The sequence below is a fragment of the Vanessa cardui genome, chromosome 6, assembly GCF_905220365.1.
Source record: "Vanessa cardui chromosome 6, ilVanCard2.1, whole genome shotgun sequence".
NCBI classification, from domain to species: Eukaryota; Metazoa; Arthropoda; class Insecta; order Lepidoptera; family Nymphalidae; genus Vanessa; species Vanessa cardui.
Window position 1 is genome coordinate 3,337,556 of NC_061128.1, and position 18,341 is coordinate 3,355,896.

The 18,341-nt window shown below is 29.6% G+C and overlaps 1 protein-coding gene across 1 annotated transcript in view; it reads left to right on the forward strand.

Moving 5' to 3' along the window:
• The first annotated feature begins 1,080 nt into the window (after positions 1 to 1,080).
• LOC124530643 (general odorant-binding protein 70) overlaps positions 1,081 to 18,341 on the forward strand; it is a 35,390-nt gene continuing 18,129 nt past the window's right edge. Inside the window, exons 1-2 of the mRNA XM_047104878.1 lie at positions 1,081 to 1,334; positions 15,200 to 15,293. Of these exons, the coding sequence (XP_046960834.1) occupies positions 1,251 to 1,334; positions 15,200 to 15,293 (178 nt within the window). The 5' untranslated portion in view covers positions 1,081 to 1,250. The remainder of the gene's footprint in view (positions 1,335 to 15,199; positions 15,294 to 18,341) is intronic.

Sequence of the window (18,341 nt, forward strand, 5' to 3'; positions counted from 1 at the left end):
AACAATATTGCTACAATTACGTTATTTAAAACGATTTATATCTTTTATGATGGCTTATCATTAGCACATATAAGACATAAAGTACTAAAAAGCGTTTCACAAGAGAGAATCTAGATTTATATGCCTCATACGTCCTACTTAAGTACCGACATTGCTTCATAGTGATATTTATCATTATTATGTTTTCGTAAGGCTAATTAACGTATATTATAATTATATTTTGTAACAGATCTGAGAAAATCAAAAACATAATCATTTGAAGTATAATGAAATTGACATTATCCGCATATACTATGTTCAAGGACTACTTCTTTTGCTAACAATGTATCTTAAAAATAAATTATAGTACTTTATATTAATTTTAATGTTTATAACATCGATGGTTAAGATAAATAATATATTTAATTGTAACTTTCAAAACTGACATCATCGATATGAAAAAAAAAGTATCAAAAAATTAGAGAAACTACTTTACGTTGCAATACACTACAATACACACTGCAAAATCAGTAAATATTAAAAATGTCAACTTAGAATTATCATCTAAATTTTAAAGCATTATTAGTTATATTTCTCGGTAGTATTATTACAATTTCTTAAATGCTTTGAAATCCAAATGAAACTTTAATTCAATAAAAAGTTTTAAAACAATATAATGTGAATCTATCTTAACAATCCATAACACAATTGTCAAGTCAACTTTCGCGCTCGAACTAGTTTTTGTTTCATGTATTGTATCTGTTAATAGGAACACTAGAAATCTATAGATTTCCTTCATCTAAGTAGATCTAAGTGTACACCGACTCAATAATATCTATATTAATATGTTACATGACGTTGCATTTTATTTTATTTTTTTAGACCAACATTTTTTAACACAAATTATTAAATAATTAAAAATTAAAGTTAAATATGACAATTATATAATTATTATAATTATATACTAACCGATAAAATAAGTAATATTTTTATCTTTTAATTTATTTATTTTTATTCGTAAAAAAATAATTCTCTATCATATGAAAGTATCTATAGCAAAAACAGAACGCAGTATGACAGTTTGAAATAGGCGCGAAACCCTCCTACGCGGGCCTTTCAAAAATCAGCGCACTTACAACCAAGTTCCATATTGCGTTCGGTCGCGCGCCTTTCGCCTCACGTCGCAGTAAATAAATATTCGTTCTATATTTAAATTAACTATCGTGTATAAATAACTTTTCAAATTAATTTTGTGTCTGTGGGAATAAAAAATGTATCGTAAAGTTAGTGCGCTTTTGTGGTGCCTTTATGTTTTCAGTTTTCCATTGAGTGATAGTGCTATATCGGCTGAAACTGTAAGTAGTTAGTTTTATGAAAAAAAAAAAATATATAACAAAAAGTCCGAATTATGCTTTCTGAAATAAAAAAAATATTCTGGTGTGATTACATGTTAGATACATGTAAATTTGGTAATATTTTAAAAATACTTAAATACGTTTTACATATAAAAATAATTATTGCAAATGTAATTTGTAAAAAAAAAAATATATCTTTCCGAAATCAATAACAACTTGTTCTACACATAACTGCTCCAGTTTCTTGTCAACCTTGAAAGCGTGTGACTGTTTCTTGAGTCACAGCAAGTCACAGTAACGATCTATTATGATTTAATCGGATATGAGTTTACGTATTTAAGATTCAAATGCTTGCATATTGCATTTTAATAACATATAAAAACCATGCAATGTAAGACTACAAACCATGTATACAATAATTGCATGCTGTATTGTAAACAACTAATTTAACAAAACACATTCAGGTCCTAGAATAAAAGGCTGTGCATTATCAAATTGAACATCTCATAGTGGCACATGCTAAGATGCAATATATATTTTCTATAATGTTATTATCATTAAATGACGCAAAACAGATCAATAATAGACGAGAGGAAATTCAATATAAATCTTTTAAAATTATTTTATTGTATAATCGTAGCGAAATAGCAAATTCATTTATATTATAATTTTCAATAGAGACCTGTTAAGTTAACTCAATGGATTTAGAACTAAATTAAAAACGACTCTATATCAAGTGCTTTACGCGCACATACGAGCATACGTAAGTGATAGTTTAAACCTCCTGCAAAGTAGGCGTCTCTTAGAGTTACGCCGAAATACAATGATGAGGACATTCGTACCTTATGTTATTAAATGCATAATGATAATAACACATGTTGCAAATACATTTTATTAAAAAATGTTGTAATAATTAAGACTTAATAAATAAGTTTTTGAAATTAGAAAACATGTAGTGCCTATATGTAATTATACAACGCTAACAATTTACCTACTCATACTATTAGTAATTTCTATGCTCTTTATAGAGCAAGTTGTTATTTACGCACAAGTTTGTTTAAATTTTTAGATCAGCGCCGAATGCCAAACCAGCTTTTGCTGTATCGATTTTCGGTACATAATTGTTTCTTGTTAAAAATATTATATTTATAATATTGAAGAAAAAAAAATCAATAATACAAAATAAATTATAATTGCATATTATACTAGTTTTTATACACAGCTTAAATACAAGTTTTACAATATTTAAAACTAATTTTAAACGCAGCAAGTAACTAACTATCAGTGGAATCTTTGTCAAAAGCAAAATTTTTAAATAAAAGTCTAAAGAAATATTTTAAACGTTTTCGAGTTGTCACCATTGTGTTGAATTTAACATAGAGTGTACTCGTTAATCGACAATACATGCAGGAGTTTTGTTAGTACCGACTAGAAACTAATACGGGTTCATTCACATATATTGACGTCACAGTTTTTGTATTAGATCTATTAGCTAATTAGATAAGGTCATTCAAAGCTTAATGTGAAGGTGCTACAAGCTCTATTGCTTAAGCTAGCTAATTGAAAACCGTCAAACCGTCAGTCACTTGGGACTGGCAATTTGAGAAATTAAATTAAAATATAATTATAATAAAAATAAATCGTAATTAATTTAAAATAACTTCATGGTCTCGAGTATTGCTTGGTACTTTGAAAGCCTATCGAGTTCTGTGGTAGAATCATTGGCATAATAATTATAAATATTTTAATAAAGCTAAGTTACGAAGAAGTGAGTATTATTTTTAATTTTTGGCAGTTACCTTTGGCCGTACACTGATTTTATTTGACAGTTAAGGTAAACTAAGGTAACCTGAGGTTAGTATAATCCAAATGATTTGCCTTGTACTCGGCAGGAAAGAAAATTGAGACAACCTGTACTTGTTCAATGGAATTGCAATACGCACTTGAGCAGTGGGATAAATAGCTCCTAATTAACTTATCCCTAAGGGTGTATTTGTCTTAGCAATGTTGTACTAGATTGTAGTATATTTTTCTAGTGTAATTTCGATATCGTGGTTCAAGATTAGTTTTTCGGAAGTAGCAACATTGTGTTATTTTGTTCTAAGAGCACATCTATTGTTAATAGGTCTAATAGGTAGAAGTAGTTCACTATAATTAAGTTTTAAAGGACGAAATAAAAATCTTTAAAGAAAAGTTTTTATAAGGTTTGCCGCATAACACATGTCAGGGCTATTAAATAACTCATGCGCACGACCGGTACTACACACACAGTGACAGATAAAATAGGGTTGAAACTGTCACCATAAAAATATCAATTCACAATAACATATATGAAAGAAAACTGTAATAAATATATTCAACTATGGTTATAGTGGTAGCCCTGATTAACCGATTAAAATCAAATGTCCCCAAGAACTGGTGCGTGGAAATGAAACAACGGAGAAAGTGAACTCATCATGGTGTGCGCTAATTTGTTGTGACCTTCTTAATTTTGTTTTGTATTAAGTACTTTTGCCTAATACGAAGAATGTTATCTTCTTTACAAAGACGAGAACAGATAAATTGTGATCAAAACATATTGTAATAATTAACTCCTCTTCCTAGATATTTTTTTTATTATACTTAATGTTTTTATTGAGTTTTCTTTTCTGCCAATGACCAATAAATTTTTAAGTTAAACAAACATATGTTAGAACATATTCTTGTTAATAAACGTAAGCAATGTCAATGAACTTTGATGACAGTTCATTTCTGAGGATATTATAATTTAGCACCTTTTACTCTCACACATTATAATACTAACTAGTAGGATCAATTTATAAACAATCATACAAAATTATAACAAAAAATTATTCGGCTTCAAAGTCTTTATTAAAATTAAAATTGATTCAAGCGAAAAGTATACCAACCACGAAAATATTGGTAAATACTCTTTGGTAGCAACCTTCTTTATTCACAATCGGTTAAAATTTTACATTAAAAGACGATAATTAATTATAAAATTATTTTATTTTGCTCCCGATAAAAGTCATCATAGTCATAATTTATAATTCTTTAAGATCTCCTTCATTGTTCCTTCACAAGGAATAACGACATATTTTATACGCATTCTAACTGACAAAATAATGTTATATATGCTTGGTGTCAAAATGTGTTCGACGCCTAGTAGGTATGGTGCGATATAGGACATAACTTTTCTTTAATTTTTTTTTAAATACTATTTATTGAACAGCTTCCTTTGGTTCTTTGTCTTCAGGTAACTTTATTTTCTAAATTAATACATGACAAGACTATTGCATCAACTATTGTGCGTTGATGTTGATGGCAAAGCCCAAACAGAAATCTTTATCAAAATGTCAAAAACAATTGCTTTTTTTATTGATTCCGTATTGAATGTTCTAACACACCCGACATTATACGCTATATTGTATTTATATTATCCTATGTATTATTTAATTATTCCAAAAAGTAGATATTAAAAGAAGAACTTAATACTATTTAGAATTTTTAATGGTTTGAGTATAAATTACAATAATTTATATTACATAGATTCGTGGCATGGTGGTATTTGCATGCGTTTAATTATTCTGATTTTTTTTTAAAAAGGTCACATTATTGAGATGTTTGTATTTAAATATTATAAATATAATAAAGATTATTATTTTATGTAAATGGATCAATTTAAAAATTGGGATATATTATCGATACGATATGTTATTATTTTTATTTTATTTATTTTTACTACTGCTAAGTTACTAGTGAGACCTAGTACTTGTCAGGTGGTCAATATTTTGTTTGTACAATGAACTCAAAGTTTTTATAAGAGTACAAATAACTTCGACTAAAATTAAGAGTATATATGAGTTTTACCAAACAGCCTATAGTTCACTTCAAATTTAGGATATTGGATAGAATCAATACGTAAGAAGAAGTTTGTTACCTCCAATTTACAGGCGGATGATATTTTGATAGGTAAGAAATTATCACGTATGAATGCAACCATGCCATGCAATGACCAAAATTTGTAGTTTTTTTTAAACTACCTATGTTTTCTTAAAATATATCAAGAAGTAAGAAAAACTGACTTGACTTTAACATTAACGAACAACTGGCAAAAAAAAGAAATAGTTGTATCATGATAATTGAAAGTAAAACGTGTTCGTTTGTTTTTATAAAATTCAATAAAATATTTGAGTTCTTGATTTTGTTCATTTTGGTACTTTTTTGGATAAAAGATGCACAGAGTATACAATAATTGTTGTATTAAAAAATAAATTAATACTACACCATGGGTAACATGGTTAGTTTTGGTTTTTCTAATTAAATATAGAAACTATTTTAGCGTTGCGCCCTCCAGTATTTTTGGAATTATGCAATGCGGTTGAGGTATGTTAATCATTCTTAAGAAAAAAGTGATACTCCCCATTTTCTTTGTATTATTTTCTCGTTCATCGTAGCGTTAAGCTATTACTAAAAGTGGTTATGATAATAACCGATGAAATAAGAATCTGAACGGTTTCTGCTTTTCAAATTGCTCTAACCGTATAATCGTAACATTGATGAATTACGCCAGCGAAACACAAATTGGTACAGTTGATTATCACTTAATTACGTCACTGCAATTCTGAAACAACCATTTGTATTATGACGAATAAATTCTACCTAAAGAGACACCTCAAAATCCCACTTTTCTTGGACTCAGTGAGAAGACTCGACTGTCAGTGTATTCTAAAGTTTCAGACGATGTCGTCATAAACGATAACAAGGTTCCTTGTAGCGGTGAACCACAGAAAGAAACAATCAAATTATATAAATAATAGAATATCTCAGAGGCAGATATAACTTTAAATTATGACGTAAGACTTATGCAGTTGCATTTTAGGTTTCGGTTATCGGTAAAAAAGGACGGAAGTTTTGCAATGTTACCCCGGTAATTGCAAATTGTATTCTGTCACTGTCTATAAGTCTATTGTTGATTGTAGTATATTGCAGCCCTCTCTGATAGATATTATAAAATAGTGTGTCTCTTGCAAGTCTACCTGGCTAGGTACCACCCAGTCGTCATATATTCTATCGCAAAGCAGCAATGCCTGGTATTGTTGTGTTTTGGTTTGAAGGGTGAGTGAGCCAGTACATAGGTAATTACAAGGGAAATCTTAGCTCCCAAGGTTTGCTTGTTTGTATTCTTTATTGTACACTACACATAAAAATAAAAATAAATAATACATAGATTTGGCCTTAATAGATCAGGCGTACAATTTTGGCGACCTTATCGGTACATAGCGTTCTCTTTCAGGCAACCAACGGTGTAGGGTAGGATAGCTCATAGAATATGAGGTGGGTGGTTGGTGGAAGTTTGTTGGTGCATTGGCGAAATGAATATAAGCAGAGGTCACATACCATTAGGTGGTTCATTTTCCTGTCCGCATAAATATCGCACAAAAATTTCAGTCAATGATTATTCAGTGTATTTTTAAAACGAAACTTATCGCTGTTTGCTGTCGGATACAGATCTTGCATAACTCGCAATACTTTGCCAACGCCCTGCTAAAGTTGACATTTGTTACAGTTGTACAATATTGATTTCGTCCCCTCGTCTTACGATATTTTTCTATTGCAGTTATAAAATTATTTTTGTTGCTGGGCAGTTAATAAATATTATATAGTATAATAATTATTTGTTGAATGAATTTGTTCGATTGCAAAATTCTGGGTTCGAATATCAGATAAGTTAAAAAATATAGGTTCCTTGTTCCTATTGGTCTATGAGAGTGAGTGGACAACGAGAAAAACAAGTGTACTCTTCAAGGTAATATTATCCAGCGCAGATTGCTTGCCTTTGTGTTTGACCGCCGTGGTCATGTTAGAAAACCATAACTACTATAAAATATAAAAATATATATATCTTCATACATATGAATTTATTTTGTAATCATTTATCTAATGAACATTGAGAATATATTTTTGAAACTATACAGTATACATGGAGACAAGTAAAGTAAAAAATATAAAAACAACATTTTACTGTGTTGCACTTTGATGTCTGTATCCTTAAAATAATATTATGATCACTAAAAACTAAAAGCAACCAGTAGTACTACTTATTTTCGAATAAAACAGGAGTCCAAACTAGCTGCAAACACATGAAACTTATTTTAAGTTAGAATATTTCAATCAAAGATTAATTTCCCAGACTTTTTCCAATTCTGATTCTATAATTAAAATATCCGAAAATATATTTGGATGTTTAACAGAAATAGCGGATAAAGCCTTTAGCGTCACCGACCCACACAATACCTTATAAAGGCGGTACATCTATAAATGACTCGGCAAGGTTGCGCCCACTGCTTATGACTCAAATGTGACAACTATCGTCATATTAAACAAATGTTAGCTTAAGATAATAACTTTAAAAAGACTTATAGACAAAAGGTGGTACCAACATAACGGCGTATTACAAGAATAGTCGTACAAAAGGTACAACGCTTATACATACAATTAATTACTTTAATAATATAAATGAACAGAATCAATATAGATTACTTACGTAAATAACAAAAAGGAAACTAAAAGAGACAAGGAACCTAAAGTTTTTGGAAAATAAAAAAAGCCTTAATACAAAAATACATTAAAGTTATTTATTAACTTTTTACATTATAGTAAAATTAAATTACAAGCAACAAGTGCCTACTTACGATAATTAATAACGATATTTTCTTTAACTAATGAGCACGAGATGGTATGAGACACATGCATAAATAATCACATAAAAACTCAATGGTGTTTGCTAGGTTAACTAAATTAACTCAATTAGGTTAGTTCCTGCAATAGTCGGTTAAAATTTACAGGTTGCAGCAATTGCGCCGCCTCGGGTCCTATAAAAATAATATTATTAAAAATGTTAAAATACAAAACTTATCTCTTAAAAGCTATATACTGTGCATTAAATAAAGTAGTCTGGTTAGCCTGGATTAAAGTGTGTCAGCACAATCTAGCAATTAGTCTACTAATGTAAATGTTGCTTAAGTTTTTTTTTTAGTTCAGTGGAATAGGAAATAATGTATTCGATACAACTAACGGCACAATATATCTCTCTCAGGATTATAGAGAAATATACAAAAAATATTCATAATAACCTTGTACTTTGCCGAATTCGGTGTCGAGTGAATGGATTCTGATATAAGCCACTTAAGTTCTATATTTAATTAATTATCAATATTTATATTTAACATTTAAAGTAGGGAATTATACTTATTGTTTAAGAACAAAATCATCACCGCAGAACCTATAATATGTCACAATGTGATATGCGACAATAACTACGAGTATAATAATTGTAACTCATAAATGATACATGCAAAAAAAACCAATAGTGCAATATCGTATCATTTTACTCTTAGAATAGGTAGGCAGTTGAATCTCTTTTCTAGTTATATGTATGTGATGTTGTGTCTTTTCTAGTTTACTCGACATGTCAAGCTTTTTTTAACTAATAACATCTTCCGAATAATGTTTCATTTAGACCATTAAAGTACCTTTTAAAACTATTCAAGGCCGACGAAAAAATACATATAATATTTATTGATTAACAGCGTATATAATCGTTATGGATATTAATTTATAAGTAACATATTTGTAATGTAAAAAACGATAATTAAAATTCTACAGCATTGCTCCATTGGTCTTAGGTGAAGTTGCGTAAGAACTGCATAAACCGAAACGAATTAGGAATTATCTTAAGGCTGTTCGGTTGCCTAAGATTGCACGGCCTTATATAACAGCCAGCTTGTAATCGTTAAATGACATAGGATAAGTTGAGTCGTTGAGTTGTTACTTTGACGCAGTTTGAATACGAGATGTAAGATTAAATTATACGAGATTCCGTTTGACATCGTATCGAACTTACCTGCTGACACACATTTACACCTAATAATGTTATAGTTAGTTGTTTATTTGTTGTATATTATATATTATATTTATTTAATTTAAAGATTTAAATAACTCTATAAAATTAAAAAGAGATGCTGTAGGTACAATACGTGAAATTTAAAATTTTGTATAATAACTTAAAACATAACATTTTATTCCTATTCCTATAAACAGGCTATTCCTTGCACAATAAATACATTTGATCTACTGGGAATAGAAAATATTTAGTATATTTAATCAAAATCGTATAAAGCTTTTTCTGTTTTAACTATGGTTAGTCTAGAATCATATCTCCTGTTCTACTTTTCCAAACTAATATTAATAAATATTGCTTTCTTGTAAATAATCACGGAAAGCTGAGATGGTCCAGTTGATAGAATGCAGGGATCTCAACAAAAGATAGCGATTTGAATTGCGGTCAAATTACACTTCTTTTTACGAACTTAATTTCTGATTCTAATAAATATTACGTTCAAAGACAACATGATGACAAAAATTATAAGTGTCGGATGATATTCTGCCACATGTAAATCCTAATGGTGTGGTACATATTAAAATTAACCATATTCTTATTATTGATAACCACCGACTATATTCTCAGCTTTTTAAAATAATATTAATAATTCTATATATTGACAATAAGCCACCTTGAAATCAAAGATGTGAAAGTGCTCAATCCCTTCAAATAGTAACTCTTGAAAACCTCATAAGTAAATTTTTTATTTCCTTATTTCGGAAAAAAATGTCTTGATTTAGTGGTACCAACCCATACGTTACGCTTACGTTATGCCTTATCACCAAATTCATTATAATATCTACTACTATTATTCTATTAATAATAGCAATGAAGACAATAATTATAGACAAAAAAAATATTCATTTATATTTTTACGTTCACAAATAATATAATATCTTTACTGAAATCCACTTAGGCGCCGGCCCTGTTGTAGTTTAATTATATTATGTAAGATAAGGTATCTATGGTATCAGTTATCATAACCGCAGTCTGCAGACTTTAATTACACAAAGGGCTCTAATAAAACAATTGCTTTAATATTTTAAACGAGCCTTGACATGATATTTGAGAATATTATAACTATAAATGCCAAGTGTCACAGATTTTTAAATATGTTACTTAACGGCAAGCCAGGAATGCTTATTACTAAATTGAAACAATTGGAAGGATGATAAGAAGTTTTTTGTCTTAGTAGTCGATAAAATAATCGTACATAGCGCAGTCAAGCGTCTCAAGCAGAATCAAGATAATAAACATACGTTAGTGAAATAGGCTGTTAGTGGGACCTTTGTATTGTCATTAATTTTAAAGATTACATTAAGTATAAAACAAACGCCAAATTATATGCCTAATTTACCGACTAATTACCTCAGTATTCATTTGTTTTCAGTAATCAAAGTACAGTTATTATTTTGAACGCATTTCAACGAAAATGTGGATTCACAGCTTCAATTTCAATAAATGTATATTTATAGACAGATAAGCTTTTTTTAAAAGCGGTTAATATAATTCTCTAATTTCCTGTCTAAATTCTTCATTAATAAAATTTTAATAGAGGTAACGCTAATTTGATTATCGCTCCGTATTCAATTATTGCATCCAAAAGAGTTTTCCAATCAAAAGTTCTCATAAACGGAGTTTTATTGTAAATTATGATTTTATAAAAATGATTGGCATTTAAGAAAATGTTCTAAATATTTTATTTATAAGCCACTTTCACCGGAGTGTTCGATACACATGCATTAACTCTACATCGTGTCCCACATACTTGTATCGAATGAGATCAAATGATATTTGTCGTGAAAGTCGTATTATTGGCATATTTAATCTAAGTTATTTAAAATAAGTACGGTATACAATCTAATTACAGCAATTTAAAACAAATATACAAGTTATATTTCATATTAATTGTCGTCATCATCTCAGCCGGGAGACGTCCACTTCTGGACAAAACCCTCTATAAAAGCCAGTTTGCTGATGTCAGCCAAGAAAACACTACACTATATCTAGCAAAAAATAATACGAAAATAATTAAAGAGCGATATTTTTTACAAATTAACTTTTATACGACAATATACTGTGTCAATCAAGGGACTCGTATCGCTTTTTTCTCTTGATTCGCGAGCCGCGTGCCCGTTGCAGTCACCGGCTTCAAAAATAACAATAATTGTAACTACATTATATAATCGTAAATTGACTTTTAATTAGTTTAATATTTTTCGTTTCATTTGGATTTAAAATGGGGAGATGCCTACTTATCTTCTTGCGTGGTAAATTTATAGATCGTATATACCTACAAATTAATGAGAAGAAAATGTTAGGTGAATATTAATATGTGGAGAAATACAATTTTTTTTCTTTTTAGTGCATATTAATTGGTTGAAATAAACAAAAAAATTTGTTTATTTCATCTAATTTTTAATTAATCTATACATATAACAAAAATGAATCTGATTGTAATATTACAATAATAAGAGAAATCCAATGTTATAAGTAATTGTAAAACTACTTTAATAGTCTGTGATTTTATTTGTAACTAAAATGACTTTTCAATAACGACAAACCAAGGATTACCGGGTTACTCTCTACTGAATTGTTATTTAAATTTGACCTACTGTAAACAGTAAACATTATATTGCTGGCATATGTTGCTTTCCATGAATAGTAATTTTATGTTAATGGCAACTCTACTATAATTAGCAAGCAACTTGTATTCTGTTTACTAATCAGCATGAGAAACACCTTTGTTTTCATATAGTGCAATAGGATCAGATAATATTGAGATACATATTTTTTATCAGTATGAACTCATAAAAAAATAATGATGTTGCCTCATTAAAGTAACAATTGCCTGTATTTATTTTAAAATGAAAAATACTAACTTCATCTCTTATTCTACCTGGTCTGACTTAATGGAATTTGTATGAAGCAAGCTCAAGGTCATTTACTTTCACCCCCAAAACTCGAACGATAACTAGTCTACTAAAAATCAAAGTATAAAATCTAAAATTAACTGCTTGTATATGTTACAGCCAAAGTAATAAATCTGGATATTATGTATAATGGCTAGCCATTATACATAATAAATAAATAAAACATGTAGGTATGCGTTTAAAATTATAAAATTTATTAAAAAAATTAAAATAAAATAAGATAGTAATTTAACGTCAATTTACATTGTTATAAAGTTATTTAACTTTAATTTATAAATTAAATTTAAAGCTCACTATAAAACAAAAAATAAATAGAAAAACAGGGATCAACACCCAATAAATACAAAAATAATAAAGTTTTTAAAACGAACTGACATTAATTAACCAGGTCATAATAATTATTTATTCTTACAAGTAAGGCTCTTGTGACATTTTGAGTTACACATAAGGTTTGACTTTTTATATTTACACCTATTTAAAACGCATTCTCTAGTACAGTTGCAATGCTAAAATCCTTGACCGCCAAGACGTGACTCTTTTTTTGCACATTCCCTGATGGCAACTTCATGTTGAGGAACGGTATCTATTTTAAAAAACAGAGACAGTGAACTGATTCCTTGCGTAAAGTTGAAGATGAAGAGAGGGAGGGTTAACAAGTCGGCTAGACCGTATTTATTACTTTGACTAACTTTGACACGTTATTATGAATAATGTCCAGACAAAGTGATAATTTATTACTTTGTCTAGTGAATTTGGCCATTATATATAATGACCAGTCATTATGTATAATAGCTATGACTGTAACATATATACTAATATTATTTATATTTATATATTAAAACATCAATATCTATTACGCCTTTCGTGTTGTTAACTAATATAAATAGTTATTTTACCCAGGGAAATTTAATATTTCTATTTATACAAAAAAAGATAAATAAGTTTTTAAATTTATTAAATTAATAGTATGAATTTTAAAAATATTAATTAATACGATGAATTATTATATCTAGATCTTATTATACTTTCTAGAAGGGTAATAACAAATTATAAATAAGTAACGCGAGCTTCACTTGTGTTATGTTAGACAAAAAAGTAGCCTTCGTCCTTTCTTAGAGCTCAAGTTTGTTTTATACCAAATTTCATCAAATTCGGTTTAGTGGTTTGCGTAGTGAAAGACAGACAGATAGAGTTATAATTAAACACATTTATAATATTATATTAGTATAGTTTTTATACCTTTATACCTTTATCAACTACTTTCAAGATATTATCATATCAATAAAAACAATACTATATAATAAAGATAAATGTTTTCCTCAGGTTTTATACAGAACCCTAAAAATCGTTTATTGCTATATAAAGCAGGTCATGTTAATTTTGTTAAGGTGTAACAAAATACACAATAAAATATTGACGAGTGTCCATTGTAGCTTGACCGTGTTCAATCTCCCATATCAAAGCGTTTGTCGTGATATAAAGGCCTTGTACAGAAGGATAAAGTTAATATTTGATGATTTATGTACATTGCTTACGTTTAAGTTATTAATCGACAACATTACAGCTTAACTTAACTGCTATTAATTCCTTAGTGTGTAATGATAACTTTTTATTCTGTAAGTTTTGATGAAATAGAAACATTGATTTTCACATCGTCATTTGTTACTGTGATGTGTGTTCATACATCATGTTTTTTTCAACAAATTGTGTCAATCAAAGCACAAACATAAACTTGTTATTTTGGGACCCAACTACATCAGCTTTATCATTTATAATAAAACAACAAAACAAACAAACATCTAAAAAAGAAACAGGCTGTTATAAATAATTACTGCATAAAAAAAATAAACAAAAAAAGAGCATAAAATAAATAAAGAACTAAGGCAATTTAATTTGGCATATGTTAATTTGTGTCAAACGCGACTCAACCATGAAGAGATGCATTGTGAGGTGATCGTATGAGTTACTAGACCATTAACGGTCAAGGTTCTTGCACATTTTGTTAGTATTTATGCAATTTAACACATACAAAAGATCACTACATTCATGAAATACTAATAGGATAAAATAGAGGGCTAAATACTGCACTGAAGACCTTGCTCTGACCTTACATTCACACGTGTAAAGAATACAAACCGAAGTACACATTTGCAGTATTCTAGAACGGGATTTCACAAAATTATTACTACAATTTAAGTCTCATTGGTTTAGCTCGCATAATTGCTGACCCAATTCAGATTTATTTAAATTTTCTGTGAGCAAAGAAGTTAAGAAACTGTCCGCGCTTAAGATATCAGTAAGCCTTTGGTCGTGATATCTCTTCTCTACTATTCTTCTTGTTTTACTGTCCCATCGGTGTTTGATAGAAAAGGAATACAACTGCATTTGTGATTGTCTTAGCGATTGGCCACAAACAATTATTAAATTTTTTTATTTTTTTTTATTTTATGGAATAGGTTGGCGGACGAGCATATGAGCAACCTGATGGTAAATGGTCACCATCACCCATAGACAATGACGCTGTAAGAAATATTAACTATTCCTTACATCGTCAATGCGCCACCAACCTTGGGAACTAAGATGTTATGTCCCTTAATGTGCCTGTAGTTACACTGGCTCACTCACCCTTCAAACCGGAACACAACAATACTGCGTACTGTTGTTAAGCGGTAGAATAACTAATGAGTGGGTGGTAGCTACCCAGGCGGGCTTGCACAAAGCCCTACCACCAAGTATTATATATTATGAATAACTAAAAATAAAAATAAGTGGAATAGTATACTTCGTAAGTACGACATAATCGACTTTCTGTGCCTTTCATTGGAATCCGTTCAAATCCAGCATTTCGAACTTAATTGAAGGAAACTATTTTTCATCTATAATAAGATATATAAAAATGAATACAATAGCTCAAAAAGACATTATACGACCTCTTTTGTAACATGGTTTGGTTCAGTTCTAATTTTGTGTCTTTTTTTTGTCGACAGGAGACGAGATGTCGCAACCCGCCCACCGCACCACAAAAAATAGAACGAGTTATCACCCTTTGCCAGGATGAAATCAAGGTCTCTATATTAAGAGGTAAGTCTTTCAATATAATTATTATTTCCGTTATTAGTAAAATTTGATAGCCAGTGGCTAAAACTCCAAAGAAGCTTAATTACTAGCAAGTGATAATATCTTAATGTGTATTTGTACGTATGTGTGAATGTGTGGTGTATTTATTTATTTACGAGCGATTCACCCCGGCTTTACAAGGGTTTAATGCTGATACTAAATATACAACAGAATTTGTTTATTTACGTCATCACATTGGAAACTTATAAAATTATCAGTTTTTCTTTTTTATATTGTCCATGTATTTAATTCAAAAAAATTCCTTCCTCTGGAATCACTCTATTTACTATAAAAACCGCATCAAAATCCGTTGCGTAATTTTAAAGGTCGAAGCATACATAGGCACTATGTAATGATTACATACCCGAGCTTTCTAGTTTTTACTTTATGTCTTATCTGTCTGGTTTGCTCTTTTCTCCATCGTATGAATCAGCTTCTAGATTTGCAATTTTATATGCATTATGCAAATATCATTATTATTTGTAAGTCCAGAATTTCACCTGAACAATACAAAGAAAGTAAATTGGTGAAATTCGAAAACAACAATTCGTATTTGTAACATATGTACGGTTTCTGGGGTTACCAGAAACACTGAATTAAAAACGGACTTTGAAAACGTAAGCAACATTGATAACAATCTTACGAGTAAAAGCAATTAAAACATCAGTGAAGTTATCCAATAATTAAAACATAGGTCTTACTCATAATTCTCGAGGGTTATAGTTTATTTGATCGATTTGACAAAACAAATAAAAATTACGATCGCTCTGAAAATAGCTATTTTGTAAAGTTTTTGGAAACTTTGAAAGTGATATGTCTGTTTAATATTATACATTATACAAAAAATAGACTGTCCGGATTAATGCCAAACACTTGGTAACCGTCTATCTGCGTATGCGCACACACGATCATAATTACGTAGTCAAGGTCGAGAGTGAAAGCAACGCACTCACTATGCTCTCTATTTCGCTAGTTTATTTAATTATTTAACATAATGTATTTATAAATATATACAACAGCATACATAATGTAGTAGTCAAATAACTTACTGCATTTATCACTACAATTCGTCAAATAGTTGACATTCATCTCGATCAAAGATTATTTTGCCGTGATCTATCCAAAGAGAAAACTATGATTAGAAGTGGTATTCTAGCTATGGATTTACGTAATTTTACATACTAATAAGGCTATGCATAGAATGGATTTTAGAAAAAAAATTCCTGGATATAAGTTCTGATTCCATCACGGGACTCTAATTATTTAAAAAAAAACAGCATTGTAAATCTGTTTATTTGAAAAGAGCAACTAGGTATGCGAGTTTTTTGCTGTTTCGTTTCGCTGGAAGCTGCTTTCCGAAACGGTGGTTGTATTTATATATCTACGATGCAAAAACGCTTCACTGTGAAGTTTACTTGACTAAAATTTATTTGATCTGATGGCCTGTAATGCATGTATATGTATCTAGTGAATATAAGATACGACTTCTAATGCATCTTTATAGTAGCGTGTGAGAATTCTTCATGTTACTTTCAAACAACCATATTATTTTTTTATGAATGCTAAAACTATTTGTTAAGTATTTCATGTAATTGAAATGTAAATGAGTTCCTTGGATGTGCTGAAATAGTTCATTATAACAACCTGCGAGGAAACCTCAAACCAATTTATACGGCCATATTGATGAAATTTTAACGAGGTAGCATATTTAATGAGTGGCCTGAATCTGTCTAGTCTATATAAGGTTTAGACTAGATCATAAAATAGTAAAATTGATAAATAAACCACTTATTATTTACGATTTTACTGTTTAATTATTGCTTAGTTAAAGATCACAAACTAGTAGTCACGCGCGGCTTCCATCGTATTTTAGATTGTTGGTTGTCATGTGTGCATGTCGGTGTTCAAGTTTGCTTCATACCAAATTTCATCAAATTCAGTTCAGCGGTTTGATCATGAAAGAGCGACAGACAGACAGAGTAACTTTCACATTTATAATATTATAATAATTAATATATATTTTATAGATGATGCTGATATTAAGACTAAATTAATAAATAAATCATATTATTCATTGAAAGAGTACTTTTTAGAAAGAAACGCCTGGAGTTAGGCTCGGGTTTCGTCATAGGACACTAATTACTGTAAATAACAGCTTTGTAAATCTGTTTATTTGAAAAGAGCAACTATGCTAGTTCCTTGCCGTTTCTTCTCGCTAGAAGCTGCTTTCCGAAACGATGGTAGTATTTAATAATTAACGATTCAAAAACTCTTCATTGTGAGGTTTACTTGAATAAAATTGATTTGATTTGATAATCAATAAATTGTACATGTATTGAGTAACGAATCTCATTCAACCTAAACTAATGTATAAAGTAGATGTAGGTATATAACAACTTTCTAATATTTCAACTATATATTAATTATAAATTATTTTATTTAATAATAACACTAAACTAATTTTAAAGTAATTAAGAACAAATTTGTATCTCTAGGTCGTAAATAAATTTGTAATAAAAAGCTTTATTTTGGGTGGAATCAAATTGTTACCTTTCGGGTGGTTGGGTGTAAAGAAACAATATTAGGTTATAAAATTTTTAATGCACAGTAACATAGTATTATAAACAACTAATTACTTAATTTACTAGTTACTTATGTTACTTCTTATAATGACTATTCTATAAAATTATGCCAGCTAGACTCAGCGTGGGTCACTTGGGATAAAAGGCAAGCTTGAAAATTCAATGTAATTCAATGCAATTCAATATAAGGTTGAAAATTAGGCGCCACTGACGATTAAATTAGTTGTTGTGGTTTGAAAGAATACACCGTTCGCCAGACCGGTGTAAACAAAATTTATGATATAATTAAAAGGGGGTACATCACCAAAGTTTCCAGCTACACGTGGATACCGACAATGGCTTAGGGAACAGGCCTGCCGTCCTTGGAGTTGCACCAGCCGCTATCTGGGCACACTCAACCAGGAACCTGGAGCCGTTCACTCTTTAAAGA